We start from the raw sequence: 24,984 nt of genomic DNA on the forward strand, positions 1-24,984 counted from the left end.
GAAATAGGAAACACTGATGGAGCGAGCCAGAACATTAAGCATATCGTTAAACAGTTGAAAGTTTTATAAGCTCTCTAATGCTTGAATCAAAAGAGTTCTGAGCTAAACACAAAGAGTTGTGTGTGTGTGTGTGTGTGTGTCACGAAGAAAATGTAAGGATCCTGAGGCAAACCATTGGAAGATGAAGACATATGATTGTGTCTAGAGGAAATCCATAGCGTTCATAACATACGTTTGCACTTAAATGCATCTCAGACGCCGTGTGTTTAAAGATTCAGTGGAAATAGACTCAAGTTTGAGAGTGCTGACAGAATGAGGGTAACTAACTATGGTGCATTAATTTTTAAACCATCTTTGTGAATGAATAATCGTTATTCATTAGCCCAGTTTATCAGGTTTTCCGATTGTTTGAAGTTGTCCGTTTTCTGTTTTTGACGTCAAAATGTTGTGAGATGCGGGATCGCGCGAGTCAAGGACGGATACGTTGGGAAGTTCATCACACGCAGCACACTGGACTACAGTAAATTACAGTAAACTACAGTTAAACTACACTAAACTGCAGTAAAACTACAGAAAAACTAAACTACAGTAAAACTACAGTAAAACTACAGAAAAACTACAGTAGACTACAGTTAAACTACAGTTAAACGACAGTAAACTACAGTAAAACTACAGTAAACTACAGAAAAACTACAGTAAAACTACAGTAAACTAGTACAGAAAAACTACAGTAAACTACAGAAAAACTACAGTTAAACGACAGTAAACTACAGTAAAACTACAGTAAACTACAGTAAAACTACAGTAAACTACAGAAAAACTACAGTAAAACTACAGTAAACTAGTACAGAAAAACTACAGTAAACTACAGGAAACTAACAAACAAATACACACTTCACACACTTTCCCTGTCTGTCTGAAAAAAGATAGTATTTGCAAATATAATCGATTGATTGCCATCAGAGGTGGGTAGTAACGAAGTACATTTACTTCGTTACATTTACTTGAGTAGTTTTTTGGAAATGTTTTACTTTTAAGAGTAGATTTAATTGTGGGTACTTTTACTTTAACTCGAGTACATTTCTAATGAAAAAACTGTACTTTTACTTCGTTACGTTGGGCGACGTTCCTCTCGTTACTTTATTTTAATGCAATATGTTGTAAAAAGCGTAGTTTATTCTAAGCGCGCGCTCTCTCTTTTTTCTGGGCATGAGCGATGCTCAATTCACAAATGAATCACTCTTTTGAGTCGATTCTGTTCAAAGACGTCATCAAACAAGTTGGGCAGATCTGTCTAAATCGGTTCGCGAATCAGTTTGAATGATCTGTTCAGTTTCCTGCACGCACTGAATCGTCTCGGAGTCGTAACATGAAGATTTAAGAACATCAAGAGCGTTGTATGAAGTGGCTGTCCACAGTCAGTACAGTCTAGAAAGTAAATCTGCAAATGCATCATATTTTTTGCCAGCGATGAAGATCTTTATTAGTTGAACATCTTCGTATGTTACGTAAGCTGTCTGTGAATGAAGATCCACACGACGATACATTCGATTTCATTCAGGTAATACATTTTACAACCAAACAGATTATTACGCCATATAGCACTACTACAAAGTATGACATTACCCTTTTTTTTGGACATATACATTACTTTATAGTTATACATTAAATAAGCTACCATCGTCCAGTTTATGAATGTGTGTACACACACAATGTGTGTATTGCGCAGTGGCGTGCGAACTCGACTTGAAAACGAATGCCGTTGCCTGCCTTATTAGACACAGTTAACCAGTTTAAAGATGCTTTCATAAATATAGCCTACATTTAAATACATTTTGGAGAACAGACAGAAGAATATCCTTGCATTTGATCGTTGTTTGTGTTGGGCATGACATGACTGCCATCCCTTTACATTTGAATGCAAAACTCCATAGAGTCACTTTATTCCGACATCGTCTAATAATCCAAATGTAGTTGTATAAGTTATTATACTATTATACAAACCAAAGGACAGGCAATGGTTTTCGGGCTATAGATATAATATGCAGATAAAAAAAAAAATTTAAATGAAAAAATATCTAAATAATATCATGTTATATATATATATATATATATATATATAGGCCTATGTGATCCAAAGTAGTAACTAACTACTTGAGTAGTTTTTTCATTGGATACTTTTTTACTCTTACTCAAGTAACTTTTCAGATTATTACTTTTACTTTTACTTTGAGTAAATATTTCTATAAGTACTTGTACTTTTACTTGAGTACAGTTTTTGGATACTCTACCCACCTCTGATTGCCATATAGCAAATTCTTTTAAGCCAGCTTGTAATGCGCTCTTTAACCGAGTGGATTTAACCCTTCTATTGTCCAAACAGTTTAAACGTTACCCATATGTATATATATAATGAAATCTAAAAAAAATCATATTAAATTTTATATACAGTAATTGTCTATATATGTATATGTACAGTAGTGGCTAAAAGTGATGTCCTGCCTAGTATAATTGACATATTCACCCTTTATTTAAATATTATACAGTGTATATGTAAAAATAATTTTTAGTAAGCATATTGTGTTGTTTTATTCGTGATGATAACGCAATGAAACATGCCGAATTGTGCCAACATAATTTTTGGCCAGGCTGTCATACAAAGAAATTATGAACTAGTGCAAAAACAAGAGAGAACCGACAAAATATTAATAACTGATTATGTTGTAGTCAATGTATGCTTTTTGTTTTTCTATGCATTTTTTTTGCATGTAGCTGTAGTTTGCCTTTTTTGCCAAATAATGTCATCAGATAAACACCTTAACCAAGTTTAGTGTTTTGTTTTTGTCTCATATTTTGATGGTTTGATTGAACTTGAATTTGATTGAAATCAAACATCACTTTTGCCCACTACTATACTACATATATGACCCATAAATATAACCTACTGACCCCAAACTTTTAAACACTAGTGTGCATATACAGTGAAATATATCATTCAAAATTAAAACGTGATTTTTAGATGATGAACCTTTTCTTTAAGTTTGAAGAATCATAAAACTGACGATTTTCTTAAGGCAATAGGAGGGTTATGTCTTTTTTTTATTCAACCACATGTGTACACGTTTTGTATACATTTTTGCTATTTTTAATGATTGTTTTTATGATGTATGTCTGTTGCTGGCCTCAAGTCCAGTGTAGACACGGGTCATCATCATCTTCATCACCACAGCACTGATCTGGGTCGAGGACACTTCATCTGATCATCCTGATCAAAGACACACAGAAGAACAAACTCCAGTCTGTGTGTGTGTGTGTGACTCACACATGCTGTTTCTTCTCAACCCAAACGTCTTGATCAAAAACAAACACCTCATTCTGCTTTGTCCATCTAAAGTCTAGTTTAAACTCCTGAAAGTGTTCATTAACACAGTCGTCTGATTAAGTGTCCACTACTTCTGCAGATCTGACCCAGATCTGGTCCAGTTCTGTCACAAAGGGAATGACCAACCAGCCCTTTCATGTGTGTGTGTGTGTGTGTGTGTGAGAGAGAGAGCAATCCCAGCATGCATTCCCAGGACAGTGCATTTACAAACCCAGAACACACAGAGCGCTCAGATCATGTGGATTCAAAAGAGTGAATCCCGGTGCGGATAAAACAATGTATGCTGTCGATCCATGACATGATGATCAAAGTTTGCGTAACAGAAGTCGTGCTTTTCAGATGATGCATATTTACGTTGATTCCTTTACATGTTGTTGTAATGCATTCAGGACACGGGTGACACACTTCATCAGGCCTAAACGCTGGTACTATGTACAGTTATTTGAATATTAAAACAGTTTCTCTTTGTAAACAGACCCAAAAAAAAACCATCCTGACACCGCTTTAATACTAGAAGACTGACGGATTAAACATGAGCAAAGCAATATGATATGTACATACAAATGCTGGCAAAAGAAAATCCTCAACATTTCAAAACGTCTACCAAGGTGAAAATTGTCATTATTTAATGTATTAATAATTAGACTGTGGTATTAAAGGGCATGTGTTTATTTACAGTGTCTTCTTTTTTATTTACTTGCATATTTGCTATAATAAAAAAGGCGTAATATTCACCTGACAGTTGTTTGTGCTTTTCATCCTCTTCTATAAATCAGCAAATAATATTGATAAATGGCTGATAGACTTCTGATTATTCCTGATTTGTAGTTGTCAGCCGTCGAAATATTTGATATATTCTTTTTAAATATTTTATATTTAAAAGAAAATAAACAACTAAACTCTAAACTTGGTTAAGGAGTATATCTGATCAAATTATTTGGCAAAAAAATGCATAGAAAAACAAGCTGACAGGAAAAAGCATGCATTGAATACAACATAATCGGTTATTAATATTTTGTCGGTTCTCGTGTGTTCATCATTTCTTTGTATGACAGCCTGGACAAAAATGATTTCAGCACAATTCTGCATGTTTCATTGCATTATTATCACAAATAAAACTATAATAAAATAAAACCTTTTGTTGTCAGATGCTATAATAACCTTAACCAAGTTTAGTGTTTTATTCTTCCATCTTATTTAAAATATTTCTCTCATATTTTTGATCATTTATTCAAACTTGCATGGTCATTAAAAACAAAAATCCCTCCCGGACGTCACTCATGTAACTACTGTATGTAAATTGTTCATACATTTTTTTATATATATAAATACAATTTATAAAATAAAATAAAAAAGAAGAAATGTACAGCATTTATTTTATAAAAAGTTATTAAATATTTATGTGACTGACATCAATAACTTAATATAGCTATCTGTCAAACAAACAGGAAAATACACTGTTTAAAAAAGTTTCTCTTCCTCAGCATTTTTGTCTTGTTTTCCAGTAAAAATATCGAAACTTGAATCAAGATACATTTACTGGAGAAGCAAAATGAAGATATTAAGAAAAAAAATCTAAAATCTGCTGATGGCGTCAGAAATATATATATATATACATAAAATAAATCAAATGTATAGCATTTATATCATAAAAGTTATGAAACGGTGAGCCACACACATGTAAACAACATTTTTAAGTTTAGTAAACAGCTTATTTATTCCTTTACAAAATAGGTACAAATACAGAAGTATGTTCACACAAACAGAAATATTTCAGGATATGTACAGAATTTACCAAAAATAAGATAGTTCTAATAAACACAAGGTCTTGTAAACAATATATACAAATCATCCATAGATCAAAACATTAAATTCCAGCTGTGCACATAATACAATATGAAGAGAGATCTAATAATATTTTGGCTACAAAGCGTAAGTCATAGAAAGAGCCTCCAGCAGAAAACAGAAATCAGGAGATTAATAAAGTCGTTTTATACGACCCAACAAATACATTTGTGCTTGTTTCGCATCGGACTGTCGGGGAATGAACCGTATTGCAAATGATAAAATATAAATAGGTACAAAACGAAGTTTCCCTTTTCGAGTTTGGGCTGGACGTTGGAAACACTGAAGACATAAAAACGAACGAAACTAAAACCTTCAGCGCGTGTTCAGTTTCAGACACACACACACACACACACACACACACACTGTGACAGGATTCATGATGCATAGAAGAGCGAGAGGGTCCAGAAGAAGAGAGGTCACAGAGCTTGACCTCTCCTGACATCATGTACGGCGAACCCTCACAAACTTAATGCTTACAGGACTCGTATTCTTCATCATAACATCGGACATCAATAACTCAAAATAGCTGTCTGTTATAATATTAATCAGGCACACTGAAAGGAATTACACTGCAAAACAAATGATGTTCTTCCTTTGCATTTCTGTCTTGTTTTCCAGTAGATATCTAAACATGCTTGAATCAAGATACACTTACTTTTTAAAAGCAAAATGGCTTAAGATATTACGTTTTATTTTCTGAAAAATGTATCGACATAAAAAAAAAAAGTTAACGTTATTCAACGCATTAACTAACATGAGCGATATATTTGTCGCAGTATTGATTAATCTTTGTTAATGTTAGATAATAAAACAACTGTTAATTGTTCGTTTATGTCAGCTCAGGCCCATAAAATAATATTAACAGATACAAGTTTTGTTCAAAATGTTGCTGAGGGACCACAATGGAAATAATACTTATGTATTTTATTTTAATGTATGACACAGTTTCATACTGTTTCATATTTTTATATTTAAGTGGTCATATAAAATAAATCAATCAATCAATCAATGCTTTTGTATGAAACTTACCTACATTTAATTATTGATAAAAAAAGAACGCATGAAGCTAGGATGAAATGTTTTTTTTTTTTCTTTAAATTATAATGAGTTCTTTCTTTAAAAGCTTTTTCGAGTTCTTACTTTCTTTCTTTTTGATATATTGTAGGTTCAGATATTCATAAAACAACATTCTGGGGGCCCTAAAACTTTTGTGAAATTGATTTTTTTTTTAAATACACGTTGTTAATACAGTTCTTTCAGAAAATAAAACGTAATATTTTCAGTCATTTTGCTTCTCAAGCAAATGTATCTTGATGTAAGAATGTTTAGATATTGTAAATCATTTTTTTTGCAGTGAAATTGCTGAGAGATTAAACACACTAAACAGGAGAATCGGCAGTGAAATCCAGTTTTACACGACAAAAATGAAAACATGAAATCAAAATGAAGCGCTAATACTTTCATAATACATGCTCCTGGTCTTCTTGTAATGATTCATCAGCGCGCGTTAGTCCAAAGGAAAAGTGTTTGTCTTCATAATGTAGTGCTGCTTTAAAAGGATAGTTCACCCCAAAATGAAAACTGTCAGTAATTACTCTCCCTCATGTTGTTCAACCCCGTAAGACTTGCGTTCATTCGTCTTTCATTCAGCGCAGCGCTTCTGGGTTGTACGTCACACGCAGGCTCACTATTGGCCGACGCTGGTCATGTGTGTGATGATGCGTGTGACGTACAACCCAGAAGCGCTGCGCTGTTACACTACGACAACTCACTCGAGGCCCACAGAGAAGGAAATGAAGAGTTGAATAAAGTCATTATTTTTGTTTGTTTTTTGCGCACAAAAAGTATTCTCGTCGCTTGATAAACTTAAAGGTACAATATGCAGGATTTTTGCAGTAAAATATCCAAAAACCACTAGGCCAATGTTATATATTTTGTTTAGTTGATTACTTACAATATCCCAAATGTTTCCAACTATTTGTAAATCGTGAGAAAAATGCGATTTTAACCAAGGAAACGGGGCGTGTGAGCAGGGGTGAGGAGTCGCCAGTCAATGACGTCGTCATATCCGCGTTACCCTCGGTTCCCGCTCGTACTGCCATTGTAACCATGGCGACAGACGTTGACAACTGGGTTATGCCCGTTATGCCCATAAATATCCATAATAAAGGCTAGATGTCTCGTCCGCGCTGCTGGCCAATGGAGGTCGACGTCCGCACTGGCGGCCATCTTGCCACAGGCAGCTCGCTCACTCTAACATTGTGTTTTAATGGTGCATGTACTTTTTAAATAACCATAACTTGCTCAATTTTCTACCGATTTTCAAACGGTTTGGTTTGTCATAAACGTCAGAGATGTAGTTATGACACTGCATACTTATGAATAATAAGTGTATAAATAAATAATCATCCAGAATTATAGCCATGTTAATAACGTTTGTAAGAAACCAAACCGTTTGTAAATCCGTCAAGATTTCAACGAGAGTATTTGTGTTCGTGCTGATCACTCATCTTACATCAGGCACCACAGAGCCCGCCAGAAAGCTTGCCTGTGACAAGATGGCCGCCGGTGATGACGATAGAGACTCCGTCGTAAGACATCTAGCCTTTATTATGGATATCTATGGTTATGCCTAGCAGGACGCTCCCGCTGTTGTTGTTTTGTTCATACATTATAGACCATGGCAAGCAGACTTTGAGACAAAAAGAGGACTAAAACGAAGATCAACATCTTTCGAGATGCCGAGAGCTCCTTCAACTTGACAGAGACGCGAGTGTTGCATGTACTTTATTAGACAGGTGAGCAAATGTACATAAAACTAATCAATGTTATGTAGTTCCAACATGATGAAATGTTAGAATATGATCTGTATGTTATTCTCTAATGTTAATCTAGCTTAGTCTCATACAGCCGACAAACAACCAAACTAACAACATTCAACACACTCAAATGCCGTTTAGTGTGATAGTGTAACTGTTAGAGCAAGTGAAGCAGCGCTGCGTTACCTCAAGTTTCATTCGTCTAATAAACTGACCTGTGTGAGTATTAATTCAGCACTTGCGTGTAGTTCGGTAGAATGAAATGTCCTTATTCCTTTATATCCGCGGGACTCGCGTTGTGTGTGGCGCTGGTATACGTCTAGCAATCGCGCCATGCTTCACACCACAGTCATGTTAAAAACATCACTGTATTCACTCATCCATTAAAGATCCATCAGCTTGACGACAAGATCCATAATTCCGCTTAATGCGTAATATAGGTCATTAATATACGCCTTTGTTATTGTAAGAGGTTAGCGACCCCTGGTGGCGAAAAAACCTACATATTGTACCTTTAAGGTTGAGCCGCTGTAGTCACTCGGACTATTTTAACGATGTCTCTTTAATAACTTTTCTGGGCCGGCGAGTTTCAATCCCTTAGAAGCCTATGGAGGAGTGATCCAGCTCTCAGATTTAATCACAAATATCTTAATTTGTGTCTCGAAGATGAACGAAAGTCTTACGGGGTTGAACAACATGAGGGAGAGTAATTACTGACAGAGTTTTCATTTTTGGGGGAACTATCCCTTTAAGACGGAGTGATTGACGAGATGAGAAACGTTCTTGTTGACTATCGCGTTTGATTCAGAAACCCTCACATCTCAGAGGTCAAACGTGTGTTTGCGTGTTGGTATTGCTATAGCTCGGCTCTGCTGGCCTGGTCTGGGATTCTCCTCACGGACACACGTTACAGTCACACACATCGACAGACAGAAGCATCATGATCGGGATTCAGGAGGAACCGCTCATTCCTCAATACAGACTTGAGTTTAAAAGCGTAATTTTTGTTGCTGAAAAATCATGTGGACGTCATTTATACATGCTTTTAAAAACAATATTCATCAAAAAGTCTATTTACATTAAAGTCTCACTGATAAAGTTTTCGAAAAAGAGTTTTAGTCGCTTTTTATGGGGTGTTTAATACTGTGATTGTGCTGCAAAAAGATTCCTCCTCAGTGTTTCTGTCTTGTTTTCTAGTAGGCTACAATATCTAAACATTCTTACATTAAGACGCATTTACTGGACAAATTTATCAAACTGTGTTTATGCTTGAAACAAGAACTAATATCTGCCAATAAGGTCTGAAAAATGATCTCAATTCAAAAGGGAAAACTGGATTATTTTTCTGACACCACTGGCAGATATTAGTTCTTGTTTTAGGCATAAACTCACCTAATTTTAATAAGATATTAAGTGTTGTTTTCTGAGAAAAATAACATTTGAAAAAAAAAATCTTCCAAAGTAAATTTATCTTGATTTGAGATATTTGTAGATATTTGCACTGGAAAACAAGACAAAAATACTAAGTAAATAATTGTTTGCCATGTGGTTGTACACTGATGATGATGATGATGATGATGATGTTTGGGAACGTCTGCATAAGGTTTAAAGAACAAAATTTCTTTTACAGAAAAGTACATTGATCACTTCAAGGCGTTTGGTCTCAAAGATCGTTCACTGTAAGCGCTCTGTGTTGAATATACAGCAGAATGACATCAGCACTGCAAAAACACCACCTTCATCAGGATTGACCTCATTTTACACTAAAAAATGAAATATTACGATGTTCTAAGCATAACCAAACGAACTGTAGTGAAGCTGAAAAAGTAAAGTCAATATAAAATCAAAATTGACGATTCTTATTTTATTATGGAATAATGCGGTATTAATGATAAATTACTTATCAGTGCACATCATTATTGTTTTAAAATCATGTGCATTCTTGAATCAAAATTAGCGACATCTCTTCTCTTCTCTGATGATGTGGGCGGGGCTATAAGCTGTCACTCACATCAGATCCACCAATAGCAAACCACAACCATCCAATCAATTCCCCACAGACAAAATCAAGCCCCGCCCACATTTGTTCCTCACAACAGGGGAAAAAAAGTCGAGCTTCCATTTTTAATGTTGTGTTTAACAACTTAATTGCTAATAGGGGATGGCTTACTTCAAGACATTCTCTTTTGTTTTACGCCTAAACTTTTTGTTTTTAGAATATTTTTATTTCTGGGAAAACTAAATAAAAATACTGATAAAGAAAGTGATGATATTTGCAGTTTCAGATTCATTCATACACAAAAACCAAACAAACAAACAACAAACAAACGCTCCTCGGCTCAAAGCCAGAGAGACAAGCCTTAAAATTCACTATCATAAATACAATTTACCTAATAAAGTTAAGGAGAAAACAGGAAACGTGAAGCACATCTTAGTTGTTTCTCTTTTTTTTTCAAACCTTTGTGTATGAAAAGCAACGCTGAGATCACGGACACTGATGGGGCTGAAGGCACGTCGCAGGGCTGAGAAGGAAGTGTTGGTCTGTAGTGTGCAGAGCTCAGTTAGTGTACACTACTTCAGGAGAGCTCGATACAGAAGGAGAGATCTGCTGGTCTCTCGCTCCTGCTCCATGTAGAAGATGAAGTCCCTGAGATTGACACGTGTGATTCTCTGTCGGGAATACTGTCGTGACGAGCCGGAGGAGGCCGACGATCCGGCCGGAGAACCCGCCGAACTCCCCGACACCTGAGGAGAACACAACACAGATCTCGTATTAAACACACAGGCACGCTAGATCAGGGGCCGGTTTCACAAAGCTATTTTAGACCGGTCTATAGTGTTAGACAAGTCTAAAATGTGCTCATAGACTAGTCTAATGCGAGTTAGACTGTTTCACAAAAATAAAGACTGACTTAAAGGGATACTCCACTTTTTTTGGAAATAGGCTCATTTTACAACTCCCCCAGAGTTAAACTGTTGAGTTTTACCATTCAGCCGATCTCCAGTTCTGGCGGTACCACTTTTAGCATAGCTTAGCATACATCATTGAAGTGGACAAGACCATTAGCATTTCAAAAAAAAAAAAAAAAAAATGACCAAAGAGTTTCGAGAAATAATCAAGAAACTTTACTGCCGTACCATGAGAGCAGCAGGCGTAATGATATGACGCAGCGCCTGAAAATAGTTCCGTTGTGTTGACGGAAGGTGGCCTATTTTCAGGCGCTGCGTCATATCATTACGCCTGCTGCACTCATGTTACGGCAGTAAAGTTTCTTGATTATTACGCAGGAATGAGAGTATAGTTCCTAGCCATATCAGCCTAGAAAATCGCAACTTTACATTTTCCGTCGGTCTTAGTGCATGATGTAACTACAGAAGAGTCAACTTTTAAATAGGAAAAATATCTAAAGTCTTTGGTCATTTTTTTTTTTTTAGAAATGCTAATGGTCTTGTCCACTTCAATGATGTATGCTAAGCTATGCTAAAAGTGGTACCGCCAGAACCGGAGATCGGCTGAATGGATTCAAAAACGGTAAAACTCAACAGTTTAACTCTGGGGGAGTTGTAAAATGAGCCTATTTCCACAAAAAGTGGAGTATCCCTTTAATTTAGACCAAAAGAATTAGACACCTTCCCCCCAGGCTAACTTAGGTCTAATGGTGCGTTCTATTATTGTCAATGAACCGACTCGGCCCTCGGATATGACGCCATTTCCACACCTCAAGCGAAAATTTTTCAAAAAATCCCCCCAAAACGAACCTTTTATTGAAATTAAAGAATCGAAAGTGGGGGGTAAAATCACATTATGAAATAAATGTTTTTCTCCAAAACCTGATGATCATAATCTCCAGCATGATTTCAGATCCAAAGAGCATGTTAAGATTCACACAAGAAAGAGTCGCATGATCACTGACACTCGGTTGATGTAATGAAGTCACAAGGGCTTAAACCTAAATAAAATTCAGCATTTCTGATGCTATTATGATCAAAAAATGTCTTTTCTTAAACTTGAATACCAGTGGATTACACTGAGATACTCAGTTTGCCTCGAACGGGTTTATTCTTGCGCTCTCATCTCACAAGACCTCCTGCTCATCTGCTGCTTTCAAGCATAAACTGAAGGAGAAGTCAAATAAACAAACGGATTCTCACACAGCTGAGTCAGACCTCCGTCTTTCATGAATAACAGAAACATATCAGATGGGAGAAAATTCGAAAGACCACTCGAAACAAGACCGGAAACGGAGTATTTCTCTCCAGCAGACGTCGCACAATTAGACTGATTGCTCTCGGTAAACACAAATCACACGGAGCCCTTAATGGAAACCATCTGACGGGAACAGAAATCCTGCATACGCCAGCGAGCGCATGGTGGCCGCTTGTGTCTCGTCTCCGGCGAGCCGTCAGCGGATCTGACGGGCGGAGTGTGCTGAGGTGGGGTGAATTTAGGACAGGCAGCGCTCGGGACACCCTCAGGCCTCAAGACCTCCAGAAGCAAGATCTGGACTCATCAGGCCAATCAGAGTTGACCTCATGTGAAAGCCAGGCATGCCTTCTGCCATGGCAATTAATGCCAATCATAGCCTGGACCAATCAAACGCATCCATCTACCTGGACACGCTGGCGGGCCTCTGGCGTGTGTGTGTTTGTGTGCTGAGTAGTCACATGTGTGCATGTGTTCGAGAGAAAGAAAACAGTTCGAGGAAGAGACAAAAGGAAGAAAAACATGCAACGTGAAACATACATATTCAACTATAACGCAGCTCTACAGAAGACAATAGTGCGTTATTCAGCTCACTTTAGTTCAGTGTTGATTCAGTTCAGTAACTGTCAATTCGTTCATCAATTATGAAACGGATTAATTTTCGCGGGGGCATTTTTTTCAAATACGCCGCACTTTCGCCGCATAAATTGACGATTGACGATATTTTTTTATATTTCATTTATTCATTTTTACAGAAGTTGTAGCATATTCCTCTTGTAAAGCTACAGAACTTGTTTGATTCACTTGTAAGTTTGATGTGTTTATTAAGGTCTGAAATAAAACACGATGAGAACTGAAATATTCCAGCACGTTCTGTGATGTAGTTATGCTTGCTTATCATAGGAATTCATAAGAAATGACTCTACATTAAGGTAGGAGCCTAGTGAGAACAGGGTTTTGGGGAATCACTTTTCTTTCTCTTTTTCATCAAACTGCAATTTTTGCAAGTTCCCGCAGTTTCATCGCATAAAATTGCATAAATATCCCGCATATTCCATCGCATTTTTAAAGAAAACGGGCCGCATAATCAAGGATTTTTGCCCGCAACAATCACAAAAAAACTTCTGGAAGGGCTGAATAACAGTGTGAATGTTCCAAAGTTCATTAGTTATGAAACAAATGTATTCAACTCGAGTCAGTTCAATGTTGATTCAATTCACTTCAATAGTGTCGATGTTGCAGTTCATAAATTATGAAACAAATGTATTCAACTTCTGTAGAGCTGCTTTACAGGAGTATCAAATTAAATTCAACCTAGAAGCGCTGCGCTGTTACACTACGTGAAATATCACGGCCGTACGGAGAAGGAAATGAATAGTTGAATAAAGTCGTTATTTTTGTTTGTTTTTTGCGCACAAAAAGTATTCTCGTCGCTTGATAAACTTAAGGTTGAGCCACTGTCGTCACTCGGACTATTTTAACGATGTCTTTCATAACTTTTCTGGGCCGGCCAGTTTCAATCCCTTAGAAGCCTATGGAGGAGTGATCCAGCTCTCAGATTTAATCACAAATATCTTAATTTGTGTAGTGAAGATGAACGAAAGTCTTACGGGGTTGAACAACATGAGGGAGAGTCATTACTGACAGAGTTTTCATTTTTGGGTGAACTATCCCTTTAAACTTCTCATAATTTGATAAACTGCACTGTTATTGAACTAAACTGAATCAACACTTGTTCTGAATAATGGCACTATTGTCTTAGCTGCTTTATAGCTGATTCAAATTTGTTTCATAATTGATGACCTGTAACATCAACACTGTTATTGAACTGAATTGAATCAACAGTGAATTATGAAACAAATGTATTCAACTCAAAGTCAGTTCAATATTCAGTTCAATAACAGTGCAGATGTTGAAAAGTGCATTACCAATCTCAATAACAAAGACAATAACAGCTCAATTCAGTTCAATAACTGAATGTCAGATTTGCAAAGGTCATCAATAATGAAACAAATAAAATTTCGGTAACACTTTATTTTAAGGTGCTTGTAATAAGCAGTAATTAACAGCTAATAAGACACTTATAAGACCTTATAAGATGCATATAAGCATTAACTAATGATAATAAATAAATAAAATTAAATAATAAATTTCTCAAGTATCAATACATTGCACTTTTAGAACAGCCGGACAAACGTAAATGGTAACACAAACTCCCAGTCCCTTAAAAATTTACCTTCCCAAGAGGGAGTAGTTTCCCTGATCTCTTCAAGGCCTGTGCCCGGTTGCATAAAGTACCTTAAGTTTTTCCCTTAAGTATGATACTTAAGGGGCGATTTACCCTTACCTAAGAGAACAACTTAAGGGTGTTGCATATAATCTCTTAAACGGTTCTCTTAGGTAAGGGAAACATTTAAGTGTTTCACGACAGCGATCCTGGATTCACGTTATAAAAGTCTGTTGTTGCCATAGATACGCAAAACACTAACATGTCGGAATATCACGTGTCAGTCCAGTGACGCTATCACGCAACACCGCGTTAGCTCCGAACGTGGCGGCAGTTTGTGTTGTTCACCGTCTCATGCTTTGGCATTTGTTTAGGTTTTGTGAATGCACTTCTGGCTCTGTGTCTCGAAATACAGCTGAGTATATTTCCATAGCATACCTGTTTTCTTCTGTCATGATTCCTTTTAAAACACAGAATCAGCTCGTTCTCCTGTGAATTTTTTGTCGGCCACACACTCTCCGTGCGCGCACTGACTTAACGTTGTGATAGTTAAAGGCCAATTTATACTTCTGCGTCGGGTGCGCGCAGTAGGTACGGCGTAGCATACGCACAGACGCGTACCATACGCCGTACCCTTCGCCGTAACCTGACGCGCACCTCCTCAAAAATGTAACTACACGTCGCGACGACGCGGACCGCAAGATCTGTGATTGGTCGGCTTGGTAGCATCGCGTTTCCTCCTATGCATTTCCGGCGTGTTCTTCTGCACCGCCCGCCATTTTTAAATTCTAAGTACAGCGAAACTGTTAAAAAAACAAAAAAATGTACCTTTTCCACCTCGATAAGCTCCAACTCCAACATGATCTGCTCTCTTTCAGTCGACATTGCTTGTAGTAACCTAAACTCAAAACAGCCGCGAGGAATCTTCTTCTTCTTGCCGCGAGGAATCTAAACACAGTGGAACATTAAAACCCTCCGCCGCCAACTAGCGTTTCGCCGCTGTACTGCAGAGCAACGCAGACCTAAACGCAGAAGTATAAATGCTCATGACGGCGTCGCCTACGTGCGTAGCGTACGCCGTACACTACGGCGTACACTCGACGCAGAAGTATAAATTGGCCTTTACATGCGAGTCGCGTGTAATGACAGACAGACAGCCGTCTAGTTTGATAGCGATGTCAAATATTGCGTGTCGATCAAATCGGTATTCTTGCAACAATTTTTCATGGCTAAATTGGTCCAAAGGGTTCTCCCTATTCCCTATGATCTTCAGCTGGTTTCATAAATTCAGCCATGTCGTCTTATTTTTGTCCGCGTTAAGGCCAATTTGTACAGTGTACAATAGTGTACGGCGTACGCTACGCACGTAGGTGACGCCGTCATGAGCATTTATACTTCTGCGTTTAGGTCTGCGTTGCTCTGCAGTACAGCGCCGAAACGCTAGTTGGCGGCGGAGGGTTTTAATGTTCCACTGTGTTTAGATTCCTCGCGGCAAGAAGAAGAAGATTCCTCGCGGCTGTTTTGAGTTTAGGTTACTACAAGCAATGTCGACTGAAAGAGAGCAGATCATGTTGGAGTTGGAGCTTATCGAGGTGGAAAAGGTAATTTTTTTGTTTTTTTAACAGTTTCGCTGTACTTAGAATTTAAAAATGGCGGGCGGTGCAGAAGAACACGCCGGAAATACATAGGAGGAAACGCGATGCTCCCAAGCCGACCAATCACAGATCTTGCGGTCCGCGTCGTCGCGACGTGTAGTTACATTTTTGAGGAGGTGCGCGTCAGGTTACGGCGAAGGGTACGGCGTATGGTACGCGTCTGTGCGTATGCTACAGCTGGGTGACGTCACTTCTTGTTGACGTTCGAACTATTGTCAAACAAAACGGAGGCTAGCTAGACCCTCCCTCCTCCTCATCCGCACACTAACCCCCCAAACCCCGCCCCCAAACCCTTCTTGTCGGTCATTGGCTGGAACAGTTTGTTATGTTTTGGGGAGCGGGTCGCTGCAGTTTGTTTTTGGTGCTGTTTGTGAAGCATGGGCTGTCTACAGAGATCGCGTTTCTTTACAGTGTGTTCAGGGGACAGGCAGCCAGCGGATAGTGAGGAGATGTTTGCTGTATGTGACAAAAAATGTTTTGGCCTAAAAAACACATGACATCGCTTAGAGCACCTTTAAGGTTACGATTTCCAAACCTTAAGTTATACTTAGGGAAATTACCGTTAAGGGGTTTTATGCAACACTTAACGATTACTTAAGTGAAAAAACAGCATTTAAGGGAAATTCTAAGTGTTTATGACGTTTCACTTAAAAAAACCGTTAAGTAACACTTAAGGGTATTTTTCTGCAACACCCTTAGGTTTAAGGGAAACATAAGGGCGACTTTAAGGGCAAAATTACACTTAAGGTGCTTTATGCAACCGGGCACTGGACCTTTAATTAACCCTTATATGAAGTAGTTAATGCTTATATGCATCTTATAAGGTCTTATAAGTGTCTTATTAACTGTTAATTACTGCTTATTACAAGCACCTTAAAATAAAGGGTTACCAAAATTTCAGCTGTAAAGCAGCTCTACAGAAGATAATAGTGCCATTATTCAGTTCAACGTTTGTCAGTTCAATCAAGTTAATAACATTAAGACACGGGCATACAGAACGTGTGCATTGAAATGCAGTTGTCCCTCCTGAAAGTTAGCAGTACGAGTGATTTCTACACGATGCGCTTCAGTCTCTGCGTTTGGCCTCAGGATCCCAGATTGGCTCCAGCGCCTGCAGGGCCACACCGAGGCAGAGTAAGTGATCCAAACGCAGGCAGAAAGGTCACTTCTCCACATCTTTCCTCCCACTGTACGAATCCTACAGCCAACGCCAATAACCCAAACACAGCCCTGTTGATGTCTGTTTCCATGGAGATTCGTGCATCTCGTAACCTCGCGTTAACCGGCACATAAACACACACTCAGCTGATTCAGAGGCGTTCTCCAGGGAGCGAAACACTCTGAATTCTCTGATAATTTACTTTTCTGGATAGTCGAATCAGTGGTGAATTTGGCAAAGGTCAATGTGGAGCCGAAGGAAGCGGAGAAGAAAAGATTGTGGGAAGGCAAAATCCTTGAGGCACAAAACAGCATCTGTCATTTTATCAGCGCCGAGCTCCTCGCGGGCGTAATGTCATATGACATATCCATCCGACAGCTAGCACACGGATACCTCCATACATCTTTTCAGACGATTTCTGACTGAACGCACGTGTTTGGAGCAGAGAGAGAGAGACGAGCCCGAAGACGTGCCTGCCAGCCTTCTCAACAACACACTGATGATGACAATCTGCCAGCGGCACCAACACACACACACACACACACACACACATACGTGTCTTCACACCATCAGAGCACGGGAACATGTGAGGTGACAGTCACCAGCAATGAGTGAATCAGACCTCATTTAGACAATATGTGTGTGATCAGAGTCATGAAACTGGTTCAGCTGCGCTTCAGTCTCAATATGACTTTGGCTCATAATGATCTGGAATAAAGATCTGGTTACATTAAAAAAATTCAAGAACCAAATTATTTTTTTGACATTCATTTCGCAGTATGGCCTTAAAAGCGTATTAAAAATCAAATGTGTCCATTCATTTTACCAAAAAAAAAAAAAATAGGAGAAAAAAAATCCATGATTCATATGATAACATAACATTAAATAAAAATTAATCCATTCACATAATAACGACTCAAACATGCCACTCTAAAAAATGCTGGGTTGTTTCAACCCAAATTTGGGTCAAATATGGACAAACCCAAATGTTGGGTTAAAAATGTAATTAAAAAATGTACAGTTGAAAGTGAAAGTTGAAGTTGGGTTAAAATTTTAAATTACATTTTTAACCCAACATTTGGGTTTGTCCATATTTGACCCAAATTTGGGTTAAAACAACCCAGCATTGTTTAGAGTGTGACGTCTTATAACTCGAATACATCTCGAGGATTCATTTATAAACAAATAAATGTTATCCCTAAATCTGATGAATAAAATAAAAATGTAAAACATTATTTGGTTTAATTAAATGTAGATTAAATCTGTTGAGAGACACAAATGGCATCTTATAACAACTCTAATACATCTTGAGGATTTAATTCTACACTCTAAAAAATGCTGGGTTGTTTCAAGCCAAATTTGGGTCAAATATGGACAAACCCAAATGTTGGGTTAAAAATGTAATTAAAAAATGAACAGTTGAAAGTGAAAGTTGGGTTAAAATTTTAAATTAGATTTTTTAACCCAACGTTTGGGTTTGTCCATATTTGACCCAAATTTGGGTTAAAACAACCCAGCATTGTTCAGAGTGTAAAATAAATGAAATCCATACGTCTCATAAATAATAAAACAAAATAAATAAGATGGATCTGGATAGATTAATGTTTCGATTTTAATCTGTTGAGAGCCTCTGTATGACATCTTAAAGCAACACAATTACATTGTAAGGATATATTTCTAAACAAATAAAAGAAATCCCTAAATCTCATAATATACTGTATGTATATCGTTAGCCTCATAGCATAATTGCTTAAGTTATGTATATTTGAAATATGTCTAAGGCAAAGGAACTCAATATGACATTTTAAAATAATCCAAAGACATGGCTGGAAGAGTTTAAGGTTTTGTCTGTTGTGAACTATTGACCTTCTGACCTCCTGTTGAACACCGAACAAACAAACGTTTGGCAGTCTCAGCTCTCAGTTCTGATTGTGAACCATTTCTGTTTCCATTTTCCTCTACAGTTTACAGAGAATATCGATTCGAGACCCGAGATCAAACCCAGCCGATAACATGTTGGTACTTTTCGTTGTAAAGCCCTCACAGACTGAACAGGGCCAGATTAGCTCCCACGCTACATTTACTGTAGGTTAATAATGTATGTTTTGCGCTCGTGCCGTCTCAAACTCTCTGAAGGCTGAAGGTTGAATTTGCATCGAGTCCATCTTTGAGTTTCTGCTGATCAGCGTCTTTCTGAGTGTTTCTGAGTGGCGGCAAGCAGGAGCCCTTGATGCTGGAGCCAATATTGGACTTGGCTGCGCTTTCACCTCAGGGCTACAGGTTAATGGTCCACTTTGCCAGAAACACACACACACACAATACTGCTATCTCAGCAAACACACCAAGAGAATATGAAGCGATAGATGGAAGCGCGGTATATATGTATACACAAGATCTCTTAAATGTTGTAATGTTATTTACATCAAGCGGTGCATTAATTTTTGGGTCAAAATGCCAATTCGAGTGAAAATTAGGGGTGTAACGATTCCCTCATGTCACGATTCAATACATATCACGATACTGAACTCACGATCCGATATTATTGCGATACTCCAAGACATATGGTGAAAGATTAACAAAAATTATACTGTTGATTAAAATGCTAAATTTGGTGTGACATTGTGTGTGTAAATGAATAGTCTTGGACTTGGTGCTGGAACCCAAAGCACAGGACAATAGAGACACCAGAATAACAATATTCATGATTCTGGAGATGAAAATACAGATGAATATGAATATGTTTGCGCTCTGTCACTGACTAGATATATTTAAAATAATGTAGGACACTTTTAACTGGTAACATAAAATATTTAGCATTATCAGGACGCACAAATATTCCCCCATTGCATTACATTATATTCAACATTATATAGTAGTTTAATGTAGTACGATATTGAACTCACGATCCGATATTATTGCGATACTCCAAATGTACTGTTGATTAAAATGCAAAATTTGGTGTTACATTGTGTGTGTAAATGAATAGTCTTGGACTTGGTGCTGGAAACCCAAAGCACAGGACAATAGAGACACCAGAATAACAATATTCATGATTCTGGAGATGAAAATACAGATGATTATGAATATGCTTGCGCTCTGTCACTGACTAGATATATTTAAAATAATGTCGGCCACTTTTTACTGGTAACAAGACATTTGGCATTATCAGGACGCACAAATATCCCCCCCATTGCATTATTATACATTATATTCAACATTATATAGTAGTTTAATGTAGTACTGACACAAAAAAAATTATCAAAATTTATTTTTTCTCACACAGTAATTTTTATTTTGGGTGAACTATACACTCTATATATTGTAATGTTGCATTTTTGTATTACGATATATTGTGACACGATATATTGATACACCCCTAGTGAAAATGATTCTTTGTTTATGCAAAATATGTCTAATTTTGGGGTGAAAAGTGACCTAGGCATGTATCCAACCAAAAAAGTGCATAATCTTGAGGAACTTTCATAAGTGGGAATAAGCAGACAAACACACCGTCATTCAGGGCTTAAGAATGACTTCAGACAAGACAACTTGTGCTTTTCCATTAGGACTTCAGCACTCTCCCGTTCTCATTGTCATCAGGAGTGTGTGAGAGAGGCTTTCCCATCATGCCAGAGCGACTGAGGCCGAGCCAAGAGCCAAAGCTTTCCCACATGTCTACCTCCATGTAGCATTAGAGCGACCCACCAGCCTCGCCGCGGGGCCCGAACCGTCTCGATACACACACCGGCAACGGCCATTAATTAAGACCAGAAACTCCCTCACTTTTCCTCTCCTCCTCCTTTGCCAGGAGAAAAGGCCGATGAGGACATTTTGAAAGAGTTAGCAGATGTTGAGTGATTAGCCCGAGGCGTTTTCGACATCGCCCGAGTGATGTATTTGATGTGGAGTTTATTCAGCTCCAATAAACGTATAAAGAATTACAATAATAATTCACAGATGTATATTGCGCCGATTATACGTGGAGCCCTCGCTTTGAACCGCGCCACGGCAGCCAAGAGTAACAAAGGCAGGAGAAAAGGATGAAGACGGCTTTGTTTTTCGGCTTTCTGCTAATCAAAGGGTCGGGGAAGCTCGAGAGAGCTGTTCAAACACACACCTTTATGATATTCAGTTTGCTTCGCTGAAACTCATACAATAGTGAATGCGGTAAACTATGAAAATCTGAATTGGGGTCCTTCAATTGCTTGAAAATAGTGCTATGGTGTGGTATGTGTGTGTGTGTGTAATAAAAATATAATTATTATTAAAATAAATATAATTGTTAAGCATGCAGCTTTTATGATCTCATATTAAATGGGCTTTATGTAAGAATTTTCATGTATTAATTGCTTTTTTATTGCCAAGCTTGTGTTGAAACGTAAAAACGAGACCTTCCCCGACTTGTCTATGAAAGCCTGTAGACTGATGTTTATGTGAACGACTCGGGAAGATCAAAAGTTAGTGACGTTTACGTGCTTCTGTTCAACGACACATGAAACGAATGCTTATACAATGTTCAGGATAAGAGACATTCTGTACTGTAATGTTAATGTGTCATGAAAAGAAACATAGTTTCACATCGCCGGATCTATAGATGGTGTCAAATATACTTTGCAATCAAACTATCATAACAGTGTAATTTTAATAAGCTCATCTGTCGACGATGGTGAATCTCAGATCTGCTGTAAACACACACATCTCTATGATCAGATGCTTTCTGTACTTCTGCTTTCTCATTTTTCTTGTGTGTTTATTGTGTTATTGAGAGGAAAGAGCAGCTCATATTCACATATTCATCTAATAGTCGCTCTCAGCAGTGTGAACGGCGTCGAGATGTTCGTTAGTATATCACTGCAAAGATTTATACAATGTCTTTTTACTTCCATAAAGAACGTCAGCGTGAGTATATCAGGGTCTTGAGTCACATTCAGTCTGTACTGCTGCAGTTCACTGAACGGCCACCGGTGTCACTATTAACAAGGTTTCTCTATTACACATACAGCCTCTATATATTTACATATTTATACTTAAATTTATTCTTAGTTCATTTTGAAAGGTCCTGAACTGTGACAAATGACTTAATGGAAGGAAAACAAATTAAAATAGCACAAATTACACCCAGGTAATACCATGGTACTCTGGTTTTTAAAATACTTTAAGTATATGTATTTTATTGTTTTGGTCTCTGGTGAGGCTCATAAAATAGTGAATGTGGAAAACGATGAAAATGCTAATTGGGGTCCTTCGCTTGCTTGGAAAATAGTACTGTGGTGGTACCATGGTAAAATATCTGATCATAGAAAAAATATATATATATATCAAGGTCAAGGTCAAAGTTTATTTCTATAGCACCTTTTAACAACACGAATGTTGACCAAAGTGCTTCACAGATACATCAAATGTACACATACAGTTAAGTAGAGCATATAAAAAATTAAAAAATTTAAACCACGTAGACCTAAAATATAAATAAATAGAATCTTTATAAGTACAAATTTTAAACCTAGCGACCTCACAAGAACTGCAACCCCGTAGTATTTCATACATGCAAAAAGCATTTTTTCAATTTAATAAGCTTGAGAAAAAGGTAGGTTTTAATAAATGCTTTAAAAACATTTAAAGTAGGAAAAGCTCTAATATATATTTTTCATATATATATATATATATATATATATATATATAATATGAAAAAGTGTGTTTTTATTAAAAACAAAATAAAATAAATGGGTGACACTCATTGTGTCATTGTTACACATTACATACAAAGACACCTTAAAATAAAGTGTAACCAATAAAGGTTTAACCTCTTAACCTGTCACTGTTTGGCAATTTGCCATTGCATGTTTAAAACAATAATATATTAGTAAAAACCTAAAGTAATATTGCCAAACTATATATCATTTGAAAGCTTAAAATCTCTAGTTTTAATATTTGGTGGCTGTTATCTAAAATAAATTACAGAGGAGCAGTAATTTATGAATTTGCAACAAGAATATTTCATATTCATTAGGAATATTTAGGCCTTTATTTTGAAATAACAATAAACATGAAAAATCATGAAAGATTGGTAGAAACCTCAGTTCATGCCATGAGTTCAAAAGATAACACAAATTCCATTTTATGAGAAAAAAAGGTCTGAAAATGTTTTAAATCTAAAGAAAAATGTATGGATTCTCGATTTCTGATTGGCTGCGAGCTATAACGCTATAACGTAGTCTTTTTATGCATTTATTAGAGGTTGAATTCAAATCAAATACTGCCAAACCACCCATACTACTTCTGAATAGGATGTCTACTTCATAAATTGTATGAAAATTATGGAAATACATGGTTCAGATCACTCAAAACACATATGAAAATGGAGGCACCCTTATATGGGCAGTAATGGAGTCTGGTGTTCACCTAGTGAAAAAGTTGGGTACTGCGCCCGAATAAAATCTTACTGAAAGCTCATTTTTTGAGATATCAACCTAAAATTTGGAATACAACTTGTTCAGATTTTTGTCTTTAATTTTCTTGCAGTTTTAGAGTAAAATATATTTTGTAATATATATATTTTATATAAAATACTAATAATTATATTTTTACATTGCACAATTTCATAAACTCAAACTTATATAACTCTTTTTCTGTTTCATTTTTTATCATTTCTAGACTTCTACAATAATCTGGAAAATGTCTTCTTTAAAACAAGACCAGCCATAGGTCTATATTCCAAAGCATTCTTGAATTACAACCATTTAAGTTTGGATAGTGATTTTTATGTCTATGCAAAAAAAAGGGGGGTGACAGTTAACAGGATAATTAATGCAGCTTTTATGAGCTCGTATTAATTAAGAGACTATATATTAATACTTCATACTTCAGGACCATTTCAAATGAATTAGAGGAGGGAAAAATTGCATTAAATAAGCCCAGGTAATACTATGGTACTAAAGTCAGAGAGCCACGTATTCCTCCCATGGTCCAAAACCGGTCGGATGTGCATTTTGTTAAACGATAACAAAAAAAACCCTGCAATATCATAGAGCAAGCCACCTCATATTTGCTGCTGTGTTAGGCTTTATATGTAGTGTAAATACTGGAAAAGAGAAACACAGGGAGAGAGGGAGTCGAGCTCGTCTGATCTTGATGAAAAATGGCAGAATTACATTCAAAACAAACAACTGCAATTCGCTGCCCAACTAAAGAGCAACAAATCTCAAAAATGGCGGGCTGGTAAGCATTTTAATGCCTGACATAAAACACAAGGAAAAACACGGCCATGGCGATGCATAGCAACTGCAGAATTTCAGTCAAGGAGAAAGAAGGCGAAGAAAAAAAAAACACCTTATTACTTCTAACTCCTGCAAGCCATTTTGGTCTCCAAAGGTTTCAGAGCGCCCGAGGCGCAGTGTCTGCAGTGTTTCGGGAAATGACTTGCCTTCGCACGAACACGGCTATGTTCTTCAGCAGCCGCTCTCAGCATCGCCTCTCACTCGCTCCTTAACCCTTTCCTACCTTCCTTTCCTGACTCACAGACACAGAGAAGCCCTGTCGCATCGTCTCGCTTCACACCCACATAAACGGCATCTTGTTTGGCTACTTAAGCAAGTGAAAACAAACATGGCGATGAAGAACGGCCACGAGGTCATGTGCGATGGACAGGAGAGAGAGAGAGAGATGTGCCGGTTCGTCTGCACACCCACTC

General features: G+C 37.3%; 2 protein-coding genes across 5 annotated transcripts in view; one reads left to right on the forward strand and one right to left on the reverse strand.

Annotated features, from left to right (window-relative positions):
- LOC130105544 (BTB/POZ domain-containing protein kctd15) overlaps positions 1–542 on the forward strand; it is a 50,257-nt gene extending 49,715 nt beyond the window's left edge. For 3 of the 4 annotated variants that reach the window (XM_056271588.1, XM_056271587.1, XM_056271586.1), the window contains exon 5: positions 1–541. This exon is cut by the window's left edge and continues 710 nt beyond it. The gene's annotated coding sequence lies outside the window, so the exon portion shown is untranslated. The other variant, XM_056271585.1, reaches the window with a different exon arrangement.
- Positions 543–10,233: 9,691 nt separating this feature from the next.
- LOC130105546 (transcription initiation factor TFIID subunit 4-like) overlaps positions 10,234–24,984 on the reverse strand; it is a 59,760-nt gene continuing 45,009 nt past the window's right edge. Inside the window, exon 3 of the mRNA XM_056271590.1 lies at positions 10,234–10,794. Within this exon, the coding sequence (XP_056127565.1) occupies positions 10,621–10,794 (174 nt within the window). The 3' untranslated portion in view covers positions 10,234–10,620. The remainder of the gene's footprint in view (positions 10,795–24,984) is intronic.

This window comes from Rhinichthys klamathensis, unplaced genomic scaffold, assembly GCF_029890125.1.
Source record: "Rhinichthys klamathensis goyatoka isolate OS25496 unplaced genomic scaffold, OSU_Roscu_1.1 h1tg000322l_1, whole genome shotgun sequence".
Taxonomy (NCBI): domain Eukaryota; kingdom Metazoa; phylum Chordata; class Actinopteri; order Cypriniformes; family Leuciscidae; genus Rhinichthys; species Rhinichthys klamathensis.